Here is a 16,369-nt window from a genome sequence, read left to right on the forward strand (position 1 = left end):
GATTGTTTGGAGTCGTAAACAAAGTGGTAGACTTGTTCGAGTAACTGAAAATATTTTAAACATGGACGATAATTCTAATAATCAAGATGATAATAATAATAATAATCATCATCAAGAACATGAACAACCAAGAACACTTAGGCACCATATGAATCCAATAAGAACTAGTACACCATCTTGTTTAGTTTTTCCTCCTGATGCATCTAATTTCAATTTTAAGCCACAAGTCATTCAACTTTTACCAAATTTTCATGGCTTAGATTCTGAAAATCCATATTTGCATTTAAGAGAATTTGAGGAGGTTTGCAACACTTATAATGATCAAAATTGTAGCATGGATACTGTTCGATTAAAGCTTTTCCCTTTTTCCTTAAAAGATAAAGCTAAAACATGGTTGCAAAATTTGAGATCAAGTTCAATAAGATCATGGGAAGAAATGCAACAACAATTTCTAAAAAAGTTTTTTCCTTCCCATAGAACAAACTCTTTTAAAAGACAAATTACAACTTTTTCTCAAAAACAAGGGGAAACATTTTATCAATGTTGGGATAGATATAAAGAGTTACTTAATACATGCCCACATCATGGTTTTGAAATATGGAGAATAGTTTCTCACTTTTATGAAGGTTTAATACCTAAAGATAGGCAAATGATAGAATTCATGTGTAATGGAACTTTTGAAGATAAAAACCCAAATGAAGCTATGGAATATTTGGAGTCATTAGCAGAAAATGCTCAAAATTGGGATAATATAGGCTCAATTGAACCACCAAGTAAAACCAATAATTCAACAAATGGGGGTGGTATTTATCATCTTAAAGATGATGTAGATGTTCAAGCTAAACTTGCATCTTTAGCAAGAAAAATCGAGTCATTAGAAATGAAAAAGAGTGATCAATTAAAAAGTGTTCAAGAAATTGTTTGTCATATATGTGACACACATGATCATCTTACAAAAAATTGTCCTACTTTGCCTTCATTTAAAGAATGTCTCCATGAACAAGCCAATTATGTTAACAATTTTAAAAAACCAACATTAGATCCTTTTTCACAAACATACAATCCTGGTTGGAGAAATCATCCCAATTTTAGTTGGAGGAACGATAATAATGCACAACCTTCACAACAACCTTTTCAAAATAACCAAAATCATCAAGGTTATGCTCCTTATATCCCACCTCCAAGAAAAAATTTTGAAGATGAAATTCATGCATACATTCAAAAGCAAGAGTCTATCAATATTCAAAACATTCAATCTATGAATGATTTGAAAGAAACTCTTGCAAAATTTGCATCTGCACTTAATATTCATGAAAAAGGAAAATTTCCATCTCAACCACAACCTAATCCTAAAAATCAAAATCAAGAAAAATTTGATCAAGTAAAATCTGTTATTACTCTTAGAAGTGGTAAAATAGTTAATGATCCATATAGTGATGAAAACAAAGATCAGTCAAACTCAAAGAGTAAGGATGAAAATCTTGATACTTTCGAGAAAGATGATACTTTGAGTCCTAAGATTAAGAAAGTTGATGATAAATTATCTGAAATAATATGTGAGTCAAATAAGCATGTTCCTTTCCCTCATGCATTAGTTAATAATAAAAAAACAAAAAAATGATTCTGATATTTATGAAGTTTTTAAACAAGTAAAAATAAATATTCCATTATTAGATGCTATTAAACAAGTGCCTTCTTATGCAAAGTTTTTAAAAGATTTATGTACTGTAAAAAGACAATTGCATGTAAAGAAGAAAGCATTCTTAACGGAGCAAGTAAGTTCTATTATTCAAAATAATTCTACTTTGAAATATAAAGATCCCGGTTGTCCAACAATTTCATGTATTATTGGAAAAAATAAAATTAAAAAAGCTTTGTTAGATTTGGGAGCAAGTGTGAATTTAATTCCTTATTCAGTTTATGAAAAGCTTAAGTTGGGAGATTTAAAACCTACATCTGTTACTCTTTTACTAGCCGATAGGTCAATCAAAATACCTAGAGGTATCGTAGAAGATGTGTTAGTTCAAGTCGATAAATTCATATATCCTGTGGATTTTATTGTCTTGGATACACAACCAATAGAAGTACATAACGAAATTCCAGTAATATTGGGACGTCCATTTCTAGCAACTTCAAATGCTTTAATTAATTGTCGAAATGGAATAATGAAATTGTCTTTTGGAAATATGACTTTAGAACTTAATGTGTTCAATTTATGTAAACAACCAAGTATTAATGAAGATGAAGATGATAATGCAATAGAAACAATTGTGGAAGAAAATATACACCAAGAAAACTTAAATCAACAATCTGAAGTTTGTTTAGTAGAAAGTTTTGATTCAAAAAATGTTTTTAAATCAAAGTTATTTGAAGAAATTAATGAACTTGAAGAAGTAAAAGAAAATGATCATCCAAAACTTGAATTAAAACCCTTGCCAATAGAACTAAAATATGCTTTTCTTGGTGAAAATCAAACATATCCTATTGTAATATCTTCTACCCTCTTACCAAAACAAGAAGAAGATTTAATAACACTACTTAAAAAACACAAAAATGCAATTGGATGGACTTTGCAAGATATAAAAGGTATAAATCCTTTAATCTGCACACATAGAATTCATTTGGAAGAAAATGCTAAAACATATCAACAACCACAAAGAAGATTAAATCCACACATGAAAGAAGTTGTTAAAAATGAAGTTTTAAAACTATTAGATGCCGGAATTATTTATCCAATCTCGGATAGTAAATGGGTAAGTCCAACACAAGTAGTACCAAAAAAATCAGGCATCACTGTTATAAAAAATGAAAAGGGAGAATTATTACAAGCTAGGATTCCATCTAGTTGGCGTATGTGCATTGATTATAGAAAATTAAATGATGCAACTAGAAAAGATCACTTTCCGTTACCATTTTTAGATCAAATTTTAGAGAAAGTGGCAGGTAATCCTTATTATTGTTTTCTTGATGGGTATTCGGGGTATTATCAAATACCAATATCATTAGAAGATCAAGAAAAAACTACTTTCACTTGTCCGTTCGGAACTTTTTCTTTTAAAAGAATGCCATTTGGTTTATGTAATGCCCCGGCTACTTTTCAAAGATGCATGCTAAGTATTTTTAGTGACATGATTGAAGAATTTGTGGAAGTTTTTATGGATGATATAACTGTTTTTGGAAACTCATTTGAAAACTGTCTTAAAAATTTGGAAGAAGTTTTAAAAAGATGTGAAGAAAAAAATCTTGTTTTAAATTGGGAAAAATGTCACTACATGGTTAAATCCGGAATTGTGTTAGGGCATGTCATATCTGAAAAAGGAATTGAAGTTGATAAAGCTAAGGTTGATGTTATTGCTAATCTACCATCACCAAACACGATCAAAGAAATTCGATCATTTTTGGGTCATGCGGGATTTTATAGAAGATTTATAAAAAATTTTAGCATAATATCGAAACCAATTTCAAATCTTTTAACAAAAGATGCACAATTCGAATGGACTCAAGAATGTGAAACTGCTTTTAAAAAAATAATTAATCTTTTAACTACATCACCTATTTTACAACCTCCTGATTGGTCTTTACCATTTGAATTAATGTGTGATGCAAGTGATTATGCTGTAGGAGCCGTGTTAGGACAAAGAAAAGAAGGTAAACCTTATGTGATCTATTATGCAAGTAGAACCTTAAATAGTGCTCAAATCAATTATTCAACAACTGAAAAAGAATTACTTTCAGTAGTGTTTGCATTAGATAAATTTCGATCCTATTTAATTGGTTCTACTACTATTGTTTACACTGATCATTCTGCCATAAAATATTTATCAAATAAACAAGATGCTAAGCCGAGATTAATAAGATGGATTTTGTTGTTACAAGAATTTGATCTTGTAATAAAAGATAAAAAAGGAAAAGAAAATGTAGTAGCCGATCATTTATCAAGAATAATTTCTAAATCATCTCAAAATGAAATACCAATAAATGAAAATTTTCCGGATGATCAACTATTTTATGCTACTACTATGCCTTGGTTTGCTAATATTGTAAATTTTCTTGTGACAAATAAAATGCCTTCTCATTGGAGTTCACAAGATAAAAATAAATTCTTGAAAGAGGTCAAAAAATTTTATTGGGATGATCCTTATTTGTTTAAGTATTGTCCTGATCAAATTTTTCGACGATGCATACCCGACAATGAGGTAAGTAGTGTCATAAAATTTTGTCATTCTGAGGCATGTGGAGGTCATTTTTCGTCAAAGAAAACAGCTGCAAAAATCTTTCAATGTGGATTTTATTGGCCTTCTTTATTCAAAGATACACATTCATTTTGCAAATCTTGTGAAAATTGTCAGAAAATGGGTTCAATTTCAAAACGAAACATGATGCCTTTAAATCCAATCATGATTATTGAAATATTTGACAGTTGGGGAATAGATTTTATGGGTCCATTTCCATTATCTTTTGGATTCACTTATATTTTAGTAGCTGTCGATTATGTTTCAAAATGGATTGAAGCAATTGCATGTAGAACTAATGATCATAAAGTTGTGATAAAATTTTTGAAAGAAAATATTTTTAGTCGATTTGGAATACCTAGAGCTATAATAAGTGATCGGGGAAGTCATTTTATAAATAAATCATTTTCTTCGTTGTTAAGAAAATATGGTATTACACATAAAGTTTCTACTCCATATCACCCTCAAACGAATGGTCAGGTTGAACTTGCAAATAAAGAAATAAAACAAATTTTGGAAAAAACAGTCAATCCAAATCGAAAAGATTGGTCTTTAAGATTAAGTGATGCATTATGGGCATATAGAACTGCATTTAAAACATCATTGGGGATGTCACCATATAGATTAGTTTTTGGAAAGCATTGTCATTTACCTGTTGAAATTGAACATAAAGCTTATTGGGCAATTAAAGCGTTTAATACTAATTTAGATGATGCATCTAAATCAAGAAAATTGCAATTAAATGAACTAGAAGAATTAAGAAATGATGCATATGAAAATGCAAAGATTTATAAAGATAAAACAAAAGCATTTCATGATAAAAATATTATGAGAAAATCTTTTGAAATCGGACAAAAAGTTTTACTTTATAATTCTTGCTTGCATTTGTTTCCAGGAAAACTTAGATCGCGATGGTCTGGACCATTTATTGTTAAATTTGTCTATCCTCATGGTGCTGTTGATGTTGAAAATCCTAAAAATAATAATGTATTTAAAGTTAATGGGCAAAGACTTAAACCGTTTATAGAAAATGAAGTTCTTAATGAAGAGTTTATGCCTTTATATGATCCAACTTAATTGTTACTTATATTTTTATTTTATTTTTGCAGAATTGAGTTCACTTCCCGGTTAAGTGGCGGATAACGGTACTCCGTGACTACTTTCAGTCGGTTTTATTTCAATTTCCCAAAATAATTGAATATATATATATAAATATATATTATGGATGAAGCTATCAAAAAACTTGGTAAATATTTTCCATCTGTTTCTAAAAAAGTTCTGAGAATGATTTATGAAGGCAGATGTGAAAGATTGAGAATGCTTATGCAAAAAGGAATCCCGGAGGATATTCGTCTTATAATTGAAGCCAAGGTTCGATTAGGTGGTGAAGTTCCAAAATTCTTACTTGTTCGAAATATGTCTGGACTAGGAAAAAGTACCTATGCGAAGAAAAGAAGGGCTAAAAGGTTAGATGTTTGTCATAATTGTGCCAGATGGACTTGTAATAGACAATGCAGATCTTTGGGATATGTTTCCACAAATAGAGAAGATAAAATTGATTTCATTAAGAATGGGCTGAGTAAAGAGTCATTGGATGATATCTCATTGACTCTTGAGACGCATTCTAGTGGAGATGTACAAGGTCAACTTCTCCATTTATGGAAACTATTCCAAGCGCAGCGTCATGGTGATGGTCTTGGGAATCTGACTAAAAAAGACCCTATTTGCCAATTTATAAGAAAATTGGATGGTAAGCCAACCCTCGACTCATAAATATTGAAGGAACACTGTGAGCCACAATCACATCACTGTTTATACGCATGCATGTTATTATTATATATTATTTTTTTTACTATTTTCATCATTTTGTTCACATCTGTATTCCTATTTCTGTCTTATTCCTTGTTTTCCTTATAAAATCACTCAACTCTCTCTATATTTTTTAAAAGAAAAGAAAAAAACATGACAGGATCTTCTTCACAAAAATTGAAAAATATTTGTGTCTTTTGTGGTTCTAATACTGGAAAGAATGAAATATTTGTTGATGCAGCAATTAATCTTGGAAAAAATTTAGCAGAGAGAAAAATTCACTTGGTTTACGGAGGAGGCAATATTGGGTTAATGGGATCTATTTCAACAGCAGCTCATCTTGGAGGTAGTCAGGTTTTGGGTATTATTCCTACAGCTTTAGCTGAAGGAAATATTACAGGTGTTACGGTTGGGGAAGAGTTGAAAGTTCCATCAATGTACGAGAGAATAACTAAAATGATAGAAAATTCTGATGCTTTTATTGCCTTACCTGGTGGTTTTGGTACTTTAGAAGAAATTTTTCATGTTGTTTCTTGGGCACAACTTAATATCCATAATAAACCTGTTGGCTTGTTGAATATCAATAACTATTATGATGGTTTGTTGACTTTTCTCGATGTAGCCGTGGAACAAAATTTTATTTCAGAAAATTCACGAAGGATGCTCATCTCTGCTTCGAATGAAGAGCAATTAATTGATGATCTCCAAGCTTTTGTTCATCAACCTGATTCAGCTATAACAAAGATCAATTGGTCTCAACCAACTAGTAAGAAAAGAAAACTGGATCATTGATTCAACATGTCATGAAATGGTTTGTGTTTGTTCCTCATCTTCAATAATTTCAGGTGATATCTCTTTCATCATGTACTCTTTATTTTTCTTAAAAAAAAAAAATAAAAAATTTAAAATTTAAAAAAAAAAAATATTTCTATAATAATATTTATTCAATGGCAGAGTAAGGAGTCAAAAACTCCTGACACGCATTAGTTTTTATTTATCATCTTATCACAATAGATTAGATTTTAATATTCCGTATATATTTAAATTGCAAACTACTAAGAAAATGAAGTCTTTTTGTATAGATGTTTATTTATTATTCTTTTTATCAATTTAATAAAAAATATATAATTGATGGGATATAAGTTATAAATAATATATAATTGTGTGTTTTCAAATACATATTTTTTAAAACTTTTATGAGTATATAATTAAAGTGATATTGATTGAATAAATAATAACATGTATAATTGAGGGAATTAATTTGTAAAAGTGCAATAGTTACTCACATAAATTTTGTGAGTGAGGGGTAAGAATTGAGAAAACAACTTATAAGCTTTTATTGATTATTAAGAAATGGTTGATTACTAGATTAAACCCATTTTAAAAAAAAAAAAAGAAAAAAAAAATTGAAAATTGGCTGCAAAGTTGTTTGAAGTTTGATTGTAAAGATGTAGAGTATTAATATCTCTACTATAATTATTAATGTAATAGATTTACCTCATAAAAAATAAAAAAATAAATAAACTTTGAAAAAAAAATGTTACATTTTCAAAGTTTATTGGAGGTATTTGATTATGTAAAAACAATTTTGCAGCCAAGCAAAAAAAAAAAAAAAACAAAAAAACAAAAAAACAAAAAAACAAAAAAAATGGGTTTATTCTTTGTAAATCATCCTATCTTATTTTCAATATTAGGTTATTTGATTGTCTGCTTTACTAGCCATTTTCAAAGAGTGTATAATTTTCTTCCAACTCCACGAGTGAAAAACAGCTATATATGAAATACTTTAACCCGAGAGAATATGGAGTTGAGACTTTTACATTAATATTCCTGATGATATACATGTTATGAAAATGATTTCTATTATCCTTTTAATTATATTATTCTCAAAGTTTTTAGAAAATATTTATGTAAAAAAAAAATTATATATATTTACTATTTTGATATTGTGTGAAATATATATGTATAGCCCATCCAATTACATATTAATATATTGGTTGATAATGAGATTTATAAATAAACATATGATCTCCTCACAAGTGTGTTTTTTAAAATTTTAAAGTTTGCAAATTTGAATATATATATTAAGGAATAAAAATCTAACTTGTGATTTTATGATATTTTATGATATTTTATGATATTTTATTACTAAGGGACTAGTAATTAGCCGGTTTGGGGGTGTGATGAAACTTAAAATTTGTAATTATTTATATGTTAAAAAGTGTGTTTTAAAATTTAAGTTTAATTAAAATTATGAAGTTATATTATTTTAGTGTTATGTGTTTATATTTAAATGTTTTACTAAAATGTTGTATTTTACGGTTTGCGCAGGTTTGGTAAAAATAAAATTACTCAAGCTACAGAGGTCATAATGGAGTAACCTCAAAACCTGTAAAATCACAAAAGAGGCATCTTCAACTTTGTAGAAGACAAGAAATTCCAAAAACTTCATTAAGATGATCAAAATAATCAAACATCAAAATGGAGATAGATTTACTTTTACTATGACCAGCTTGGAGTAAAAATATCATAAGTATTTCATATTTTATCCAAAAGGGGTGAATGAGTTGTCCAAACACATCTACACAAAATATCCTACGTGTTCTATGTTGAAAAGAAAGGCTGAATCGGTGGTCTAAGGCATCAAACATACCAATTAAAGTTGGGTCATGGTATTGACATTCAAGAAGACAAGCACCCACCAACTTTACTATTTCATATTTAATGAGCCTTGGACTCTTGCTCTCATTTGGCCTATAAATAGATGTGTTGTATAAAAGTTTGAGTGTGCAAGAGTGTAGAGAATTCTTCATTTGTAAAATAAATATTGTGTGTGTGAGAATAAAAGTTTGAGTGTGCAAGTTTCTCAAGTTCAAGTATGAAATTTCTTTTATCTTTATTCTTGAGTTTCATGTTCATGGAAAGCTAAATCTTTTTATGTCAAGGTGAAAAGGTTTCATTGTTGGTCAAGTAAGATTGTCTATATTTTGTATATTCTTTTCTTTTCTATTTTTATTTTTACTAATTGATCTTTATTTGTAGGTATAATTTTGGATGATTTGTTGTTATCTATTTACATCAAATGCTTGGTACCTTGAATGTGGTTACCTTGATTTGTTGTCAAATATGATACAATAATTACTACAATAATTATATACTATAAATATATGTATCTATTTATAATAAAGTCATATATATTATTTAGACGATAGCGTGACACTGTCGGTTGTTCTAAATAATATATTGTGATTTGAACTAACATTTACTTTATCGCATCTAACTTTTACTTTATCGCAACTAACATTTATTTTTCCGCAACTAACATTTACTTTCTCGCATCTAACTTTTACTTTTCCGCAACTAACATTTACTTTATCGCATCTAACATAAAGTCATATATTTTATTTAGACGATAGCGTGGCTCTGCCGGTTGTTCTAAATAAAATATTGTGATTTGATCTAACATTTACTTTTATGTCAATTTATATTTATGCATTTATATATATTATGGGTACCATGTATTAAATATCGGTGGATATTAATATAGTGGGAACTATATTATATGATATACTTGTTTAAATATTTAATTGTTCTTTTTATGTTTATATTTATTCATCTATATATATATTATGGGTACCATGTATTAAATATCGGTTAATCTGATATTAATATAGTGGGAACTATATTATATGATATACTTGTTTAAATATTTCATTGTTCTTTTATGTTTATTTTTATTTTAGTTTCTTTTATTTATTTTTATTAAGCAATCTTAAATAAACCAACAATGAACCTTTGAAACCTTGACAATTTTATAATTTGTGTATTTGAAGTTTTATAATAATATTTTCATCTATAATATATTATTGCTAAAATTAAACTTACAACATCCTCTCCGTGGATCGATCTCGTACTCACGAGTATATTACTTGCAGACAACCTACACTTGGGTGAATTACAATTTAAGTTGTAGCAGCGGGAAGTTGGGAAGAACATATGTTAAATGGGTGGAAAAATTTTACCACGGTAACTTAATTTTAGTTGAAAAATATGATATAAAATTAATGTAAACAATTGTGTTTAAAGGAACACGTGTCATGCAAATAATAACCGAGAGTACTACTCCTGGATTAGCATAGCCTTTGCCGGCAAAAAGGGCTTCACGTATACAAAATATCTGTGTTTTTTCTGTACAAGGATACGTCATAAATTAACTCAATAATAATAATATACTTTTTAAAAATAAAAATTGATGTACTAAAACATTATTATCGGATTTTTATGTTTTATTATGTATAAGATACGATATGATAACCGTGAGTAGACTTTTAGATATCGTTTGGTACATTGGATAAAAATAGTTTAATTCACAAATTTTTACTTATTTCATGTTTTTTTTTCATTTTTTTTTAATTCAATGTCATCTCATGGTCTGGTATGACATTGTATGTGGGCTTGATGAAAAATCTCTTCCAACTCATGGTATTAATGGAGAATGAGTAGAAATTAGAAAAGGCAATTAAGAGGATATTTGTCTAAGCTTATTAAAAATAGTTTATAAGCTCCTAAAACTTAAAAGCTGTTTTACGAGCTTATAAGCTATTAGAACTTATTTTAAAAATAAGTTGTTAAAATGTTTGGATAAACCTATTTTAAATAACTTAAAGATGTTGATGTGTTTGGTATTATAAGATATTTTTATCGTCGAAATTACCAAAAAAAAGTATAATTATATGAAAATAATGTTTCGAGTTATACATATATGAAAATTGTGACACCCGAGGCTGAAGAGGCAGGGAGTGATCGCCGGTGCCAAGAGGTTGCACGAACAATGAGCGGCTCCTGATAGGCTTCTAGGCGGAGGGAGACATGAATGAACCGATCCCGTGCCGGAATGAGAGGGATAGGTATGGGACTACATGGTTGAGAAGGGCTTAAAAGATTTCATATGTACTATTCATATCAAGAAGGTGCATCTTCTTTTCGGGAGCTCATCACATAAGAACTCCAAAGTTAAGCGTGCTTGACTTGGGGCAATTATAGGATGGGTGACCCCCTGAGAAGTTTTCCAGGATGCGTGTGAGTGAGGACATAAGCACGCTGAAAAGATCCGTCTTGATACAGTGGGGCATTACAAATGGTATCAAAGCCGATCTTTCTAAGTACGGTATGGTTCGGGGACGAACCAAGCGGAAGTTGGTGGGCATGTGACGCCCGGGGCTGAAGAGGCAGGGAGTGATCGCCGGTGCCAAGAGGTTGCACGGACAATGAGCGGCTCCTGGTAGGCTTCTAGGCGGAGGGAGACATGAATGAACCAATCCCGTGCCGGAATGAGAGGAATTCTGAGACTATGTAGGTATGGGACTACATGATTGAGGAGGGAAGAAGAGAGATGCAGAGGGAACAGCAGAGCAAGAGGCAGTTCCAGCCAGGAGCTTATCGACCATCTTCGCAGCCTCCTGCGAAGAAGCAGTTTACTGGGCCGCCTAAGGGCCCAAATCAGCAGGAACAGCAGCAGAGGCCTCAGGGGCACCAGCCGCAGCAGCAGCAGAAGGGCGGGGCCCCTAAGACAGGAGTAGTTCCCTTGTGCCCACAGTATCAAAGGCCTCACTCAGGTCAGTGTTTGATTGGTTCCAATGTCTGCTACCACTGCAAAGAGCCAGGGCATGTGGCATACAACTGCCCAAGGAAGAAGAACACCACTGGGCGGGTGTTTGTCATGCAGGCTGAGGAGACAGACCCAGATACCTCCTTAATCAACGGTATATCCTAACTTATTCTTTTAAGAAATTTTTGGGAATTTAATTTATGATTTTAATTTGCATGGGCTGCCTGATTGTATGATTAGAGTAAGATGTGCTTACTACTTGTGTTTAATTAAGAGAAATATTTTATAACTTATATTGGGAGAGAGTAAGTTTCGTATGCGATTGTTGGGATTTTCTGCGTGCAGGGAGAATTCTAGTAGGAGGAAACTCCATGTATGCGTTGCTAGATTCAGGAGCTACGCATTCGTTTATCTCCCTGGAGTTTATCAGACGGATAGGCATTAAGCCCGAGGTTGCTGAAACAGGGTATGATGTAACCATGCCGTCTGGACAGGTTCTTTCTACCACTAGCATCTGCAGAGGCATGGAGATGGATTTACAGGGGCGCACTATCAGGGCAGATTTAGTGGTTTTACCGTTGACTGGGTTTGATTTGATCTTGGGTATGGATTGGTTGTCAGTCAATGAGGCAGTGATTGATTTTCGGCAGAGGTCAGTGGCAGTGAAACCAGAGGAGGGCGAACAGTTTATTTTCTATGCATCTCCGAGCTGTGAGATCTCGCCGGTGATTTCTCATGCACGTGCGAGGAAGTTATTGAGACGGGGTTGCCAGGGGTTTCTTGCCAGTGTAGTCACATCAGCAGTGCCACCTACCAGTTCCCTAGAAGATATAGAGGTGATACGTGATTTTTCAGACGTTTTTCCCGATGATGTTGCAGGGATTCCACCAGCGAGGGAAGTGGAGTTCAGCATTGAGTTGATTCCTGACACTGTGCCTATTTTTAAGGCACCGTATTGACTCGCCCCTACAGAGATGAAAGAGTTGAAGGAGCAGATTCAGGAACTGTTGGAGAAGGGCTTTATTCGCCCTAGCTTTTCTCCTTGGGGAGCTCCAGTGTTGTTTGGGAAAAATAAAAATGGTAGCATGAGGCTTTGTATCGATTACCGAGAGCTCAATAGAGTCACTGTGAAGAACAAGTATCCACTGCCGAGAATTTAGGATTTGTTTGATCAGTTGCAGGGAGCTTCGATTTTCTCTAAGATCGACAGGGTTCGTTATACCCTTCATGACTCGTTTAGGAATAACCAATTCATGGGGGGGTTGGAGTATTACAGGAGGGACTGTAACGAATCCGGGGGTTTGGAGTTACGAAGGTGTGGCAGGGGCACATATTGTATTTTCTGGCTTATGCTTTTTGGCAGCTATCTGGCATTGGGTTTATTGGGATTTGAACTTTCTATCAGATTATAAATATTATAAGAGATTTTTAATTATATTTTTAGGTATATTATCTAGATACATATTATTTTTAATTATTAACCTATTATTAAACCTAAAATAAATTCCTACCCCACTACCATCACCATCAGCCGCCTCCACCCTTTTCTTCAATCTCTTTCACACCATTTTTCCAGAAATCTCAACCTCCATAGCCGTGTTCTTCAAGGAAAAATTTAGTGTTGGTCGTTGGTTCGTCGTCCGGGTGCCGTACACGCGATAATATTCGTTATAATTAGCAAGACATGTTTAAATCTTTTCTTTCTACACCATATAAGCTATTACACAAATGATTTTATGTTCCATCACGTTTTTGTACTGTCATCATCGAGTTATGCAAAAAATCTTGATTGATATATGTCACAACTCACGTTTTGTTGGTTTCCTTTGGTGCATCCTCACATTTTTCTGTTGGGGATCGGTTTTGGCTGCTGGGTCACGGGTAAGAGGGTTCCTTAGGGTCCTTAGGTTGGGTTTGGCTTGGTGGTTAAGGCTGGAATAAGGCTAGGACCGAGCTACATCAGTTGGGGTCCAAGGGTGCGCAGGTTTAGGGTTCCGAGGAAGAAGGGATCGCCCGGCCATGCAAGGTCAGGCTAGGGGCAGGCAGGGGTAAGGTTAGGACCGCCCAGACGTGGGCTACGTCTGGGCGGTGGTGCTCCGGCCAGGGGCGGCCGGAGCCAGGCGGCAGCAGGCCATGAAGGCCTGCTGCTCGTGCAGTCGAGAGGAGAGGGGAGGGGGGATCGGGTTTGGGGTTCTGTGTGGTTTCGGGTCGGGTCAGGGTATTGGGTTGGGTCAGTAGGGTCTAGGGTCGGGTCAGGTGAGTCCGGGTCCGGGCCCGGGTTAGGTGGGCCGGGCTTGAGTATTTTAATTTTTAAGTGTTTAATGTTTTAATTGGTTTTTGTGCCAATTAATTAGAAATAAAATTATTTGGGCCTCCAAATAATTTTATTTGGGCTTTCAAAATTATTTTTAAGTTAGCCCGATGATTTTTATGGGCTTGTGGGCCCATAGAAATTTTTGGGCCAGTCAGTAATTTTATTGGGCCAGTCCAAGAATTTTTATGAATTAATTAGTTATTGGGCCTAAATATTTTTATTTAAGCCCAATAACATTTAAGTATTTTATTTTAGTAAAAATTATAATTTTTAAAATTATTTATTAATTATGGGGTAAGTTAGATAATGAGCTTTAAGTCAGTTAAGGGGCCTATTAGAGAGACCAGTAGACTGGACCAACCCATGAAAAATAACTAAGTCCGGAATATATATTTAATTATTTTTTGCATGAATTTTATATTTTAAGTATAAGTATATTTATTATGAAAATCAATTAAATATATATTACGGACATATTTTCAATGCATGCATTCATGAAAAATTTACATGTTATGATTATGATCAAGTGTTGAGCAAAATATTTTTATGATGGGAATTGAAGTAGTGTGACAGTACAGAGGTGGTTATCCACTATTTATGTTAAGAGGTAGTTTACTACCAGCACAGAGGTGATTTATCACCGCCACGTACGTTGGTTCGGGAGACTGATCAGTCGGCACAGATTTAGTCACACTTACGGATAGGACCATATTATGTTTCAAAATGTCGTGCTCAACCATATTATGTATGCTTATGTTCAAGAATAAGATCAATGATGTTTATGGCAAGATGATGAAATATTTTATTCATGCATGCATGTACACATATATGTATTAGTATGATTATGTGTTGCATTATTTTTAACCTTGCTATAAAGGGTTAGACATATTGAGCCCCTAGGCTCACTACGCTTATATGGTGCAGGTGAGTCAGATGACTATTATGTTGCTCCTACCGGTGGCGAGGACGTATGAGCGAGCTGACAGTGGACCCCGTGACCGTTGCCTTAGAGCTTTATTATGTTTGAAATATTTTATCAAGGATTTTAAACATGTTTCACTTTATTTATGTTTATTTTCGCATGCATGAGTTTGAATTTTGAGTTACAGATTTTTATTAATATTGCATGTTTCAAGATTTTTATTTATTTAAGTTATTATTAAAATAATTTATTTGTTAGTATTATTTCTAAATTTTATACATATATGTATGGGCATATATGTATAGTATTATTTTTAGTATAAAAAAATTCCGCATTTATTAGTAGTAGACGTTTCAATTGGTATCAAAGCGCGGTCCTTGGAGGGTGTCCTACTGCCACGTGAAGCTCAGAAATCCTACTACCGGTCTGTAAGTTTTAATTGTTTTCTTATAATTATAAGGAGCATATGTGATGATTTAGTAAAGTTTTAGAACCCTTAAGTTATGCATTGCGATTTACGTAAAGAAACATGTGGTGGTGCAGAATGCCTCCGAAACAGATGAACAGACGCGGGGGACCTCCCCCTCCACCTCCGCATAACCCTCTTGCAGCATTGGAGCAGGCCAATGCAAATATGATGGCGGGGATCACTGCTTTGTTATAGCAGCAAACTGCACGACCTAGACTTACCCATGATGAGGATGTGGCTGAGCGGTTCCAGAAGAAGGGACCAAAGGAGTTTTTAGGCACCAATGATCCGCTCATTGCCGAGGGATGGATCCGATCAGTGGAGTCTATCTTTGACTACATGGGGATTACAGATGTAGACAGAGTAAAGTGTGCAGTATATATGATGAGAGGGGATGCAGCCTCATGGTGGGAGGGCGCCGTTAGAGGCGTGAACCTACCTACTTTGACTTGTACAGAGTTCAGGCGTATGTTCTTTGCCAAGTATTTTACTGAGGATGTGCGCAGCCGCATGATCCGGGAGTTCATGTGAAACGACCAAATTTTCTAAAATAACATATACATGAATGGGCATGCTTAAAAATCATGAATCATAACTTAAAATCTTGTTTAAACTTGATCTTAAATTAATCATATAATACATACATAAACATTGTTGAACATAACATTTTTCTAACATCGCATGGTCATATCCATAGTGTAACCTTAAACTTAAATGGTTCGACTGATCAGTCTCTTAAAACCAACGTACGCGGCGGTGACGAATCACCTCTTGCTGGTAGTAAACTACCCTTAAATTGACAGTAAACTGCCCTTAACATGTGGGGGCTTGTCCCCCTTAGATTGTCACACTACTTCAACTTCCAACATAAAATTATTTTTTTGCTCAACCTTAAACATTAAATCATGCAATAAAATTGTTTCATGAATGCATGTACTTAAATAAAAATGTGTGTCCTTCATATATATTTAATTTAATTTTTATACTAACATATAAATACTAAAATAACTTTCAT

At 33.0% G+C, this 16,369-nt stretch overlaps 1 protein-coding gene and 1 non-coding gene across 2 annotated transcripts; one reads left to right on the top strand and one right to left on the bottom strand.

The window, feature by feature from the left end:
• Positions 1–480: 480 nt before the first annotated feature.
• Positions 481–591, bottom strand: LOC140876856 (small nucleolar RNA R71). Its single transcript, XR_012149088.1, has one exon. It is a non-coding gene; the product is annotated as a small nucleolar RNA R71 (small nucleolar RNA).
• Positions 592–12,128: 11,537 nt separating this feature from the next.
• LOC140870580 (uncharacterized) lies at positions 12,129–15,549 on the top strand. Its single transcript, XM_073273012.1, has 2 exons — positions 12,129–12,601; positions 15,429–15,549. Exons 1-2 carry the CDS (start codon positions 12,129–12,131, stop codon positions 15,547–15,549), a joined length of 594 nt encoding a protein of 197 aa, XP_073129113.1.
• The last annotated feature ends 820 nt before the right edge of the window (positions 15,550–16,369 follow it).

The sequence above is a fragment of the Henckelia pumila genome, chromosome 1, assembly GCF_033568475.1.
Source record: "Henckelia pumila isolate YLH828 chromosome 1, ASM3356847v2, whole genome shotgun sequence".
Taxonomy (NCBI): domain Eukaryota; kingdom Viridiplantae; phylum Streptophyta; class Magnoliopsida; order Lamiales; family Gesneriaceae; genus Henckelia; species Henckelia pumila.

What these genes read in the sequence shown, in the direction of transcription:
- LOC140870580 (XM_073273012.1), top strand. Translation starts at nt 12,129, where the DNA reads ATGCCGTCTGGACAGGTTCTTTCTACCACTAGCATCTGCAGAGGCATG. An exon ending in GTGCCTATTTTTAAGGCACC is followed by an intron (nt 12,602 to 15,428) that starts GTATTGACTCGC and finishes GTGGTGGTGCAG; the next exon opens with AATGCCTCCGAAACAGATGA.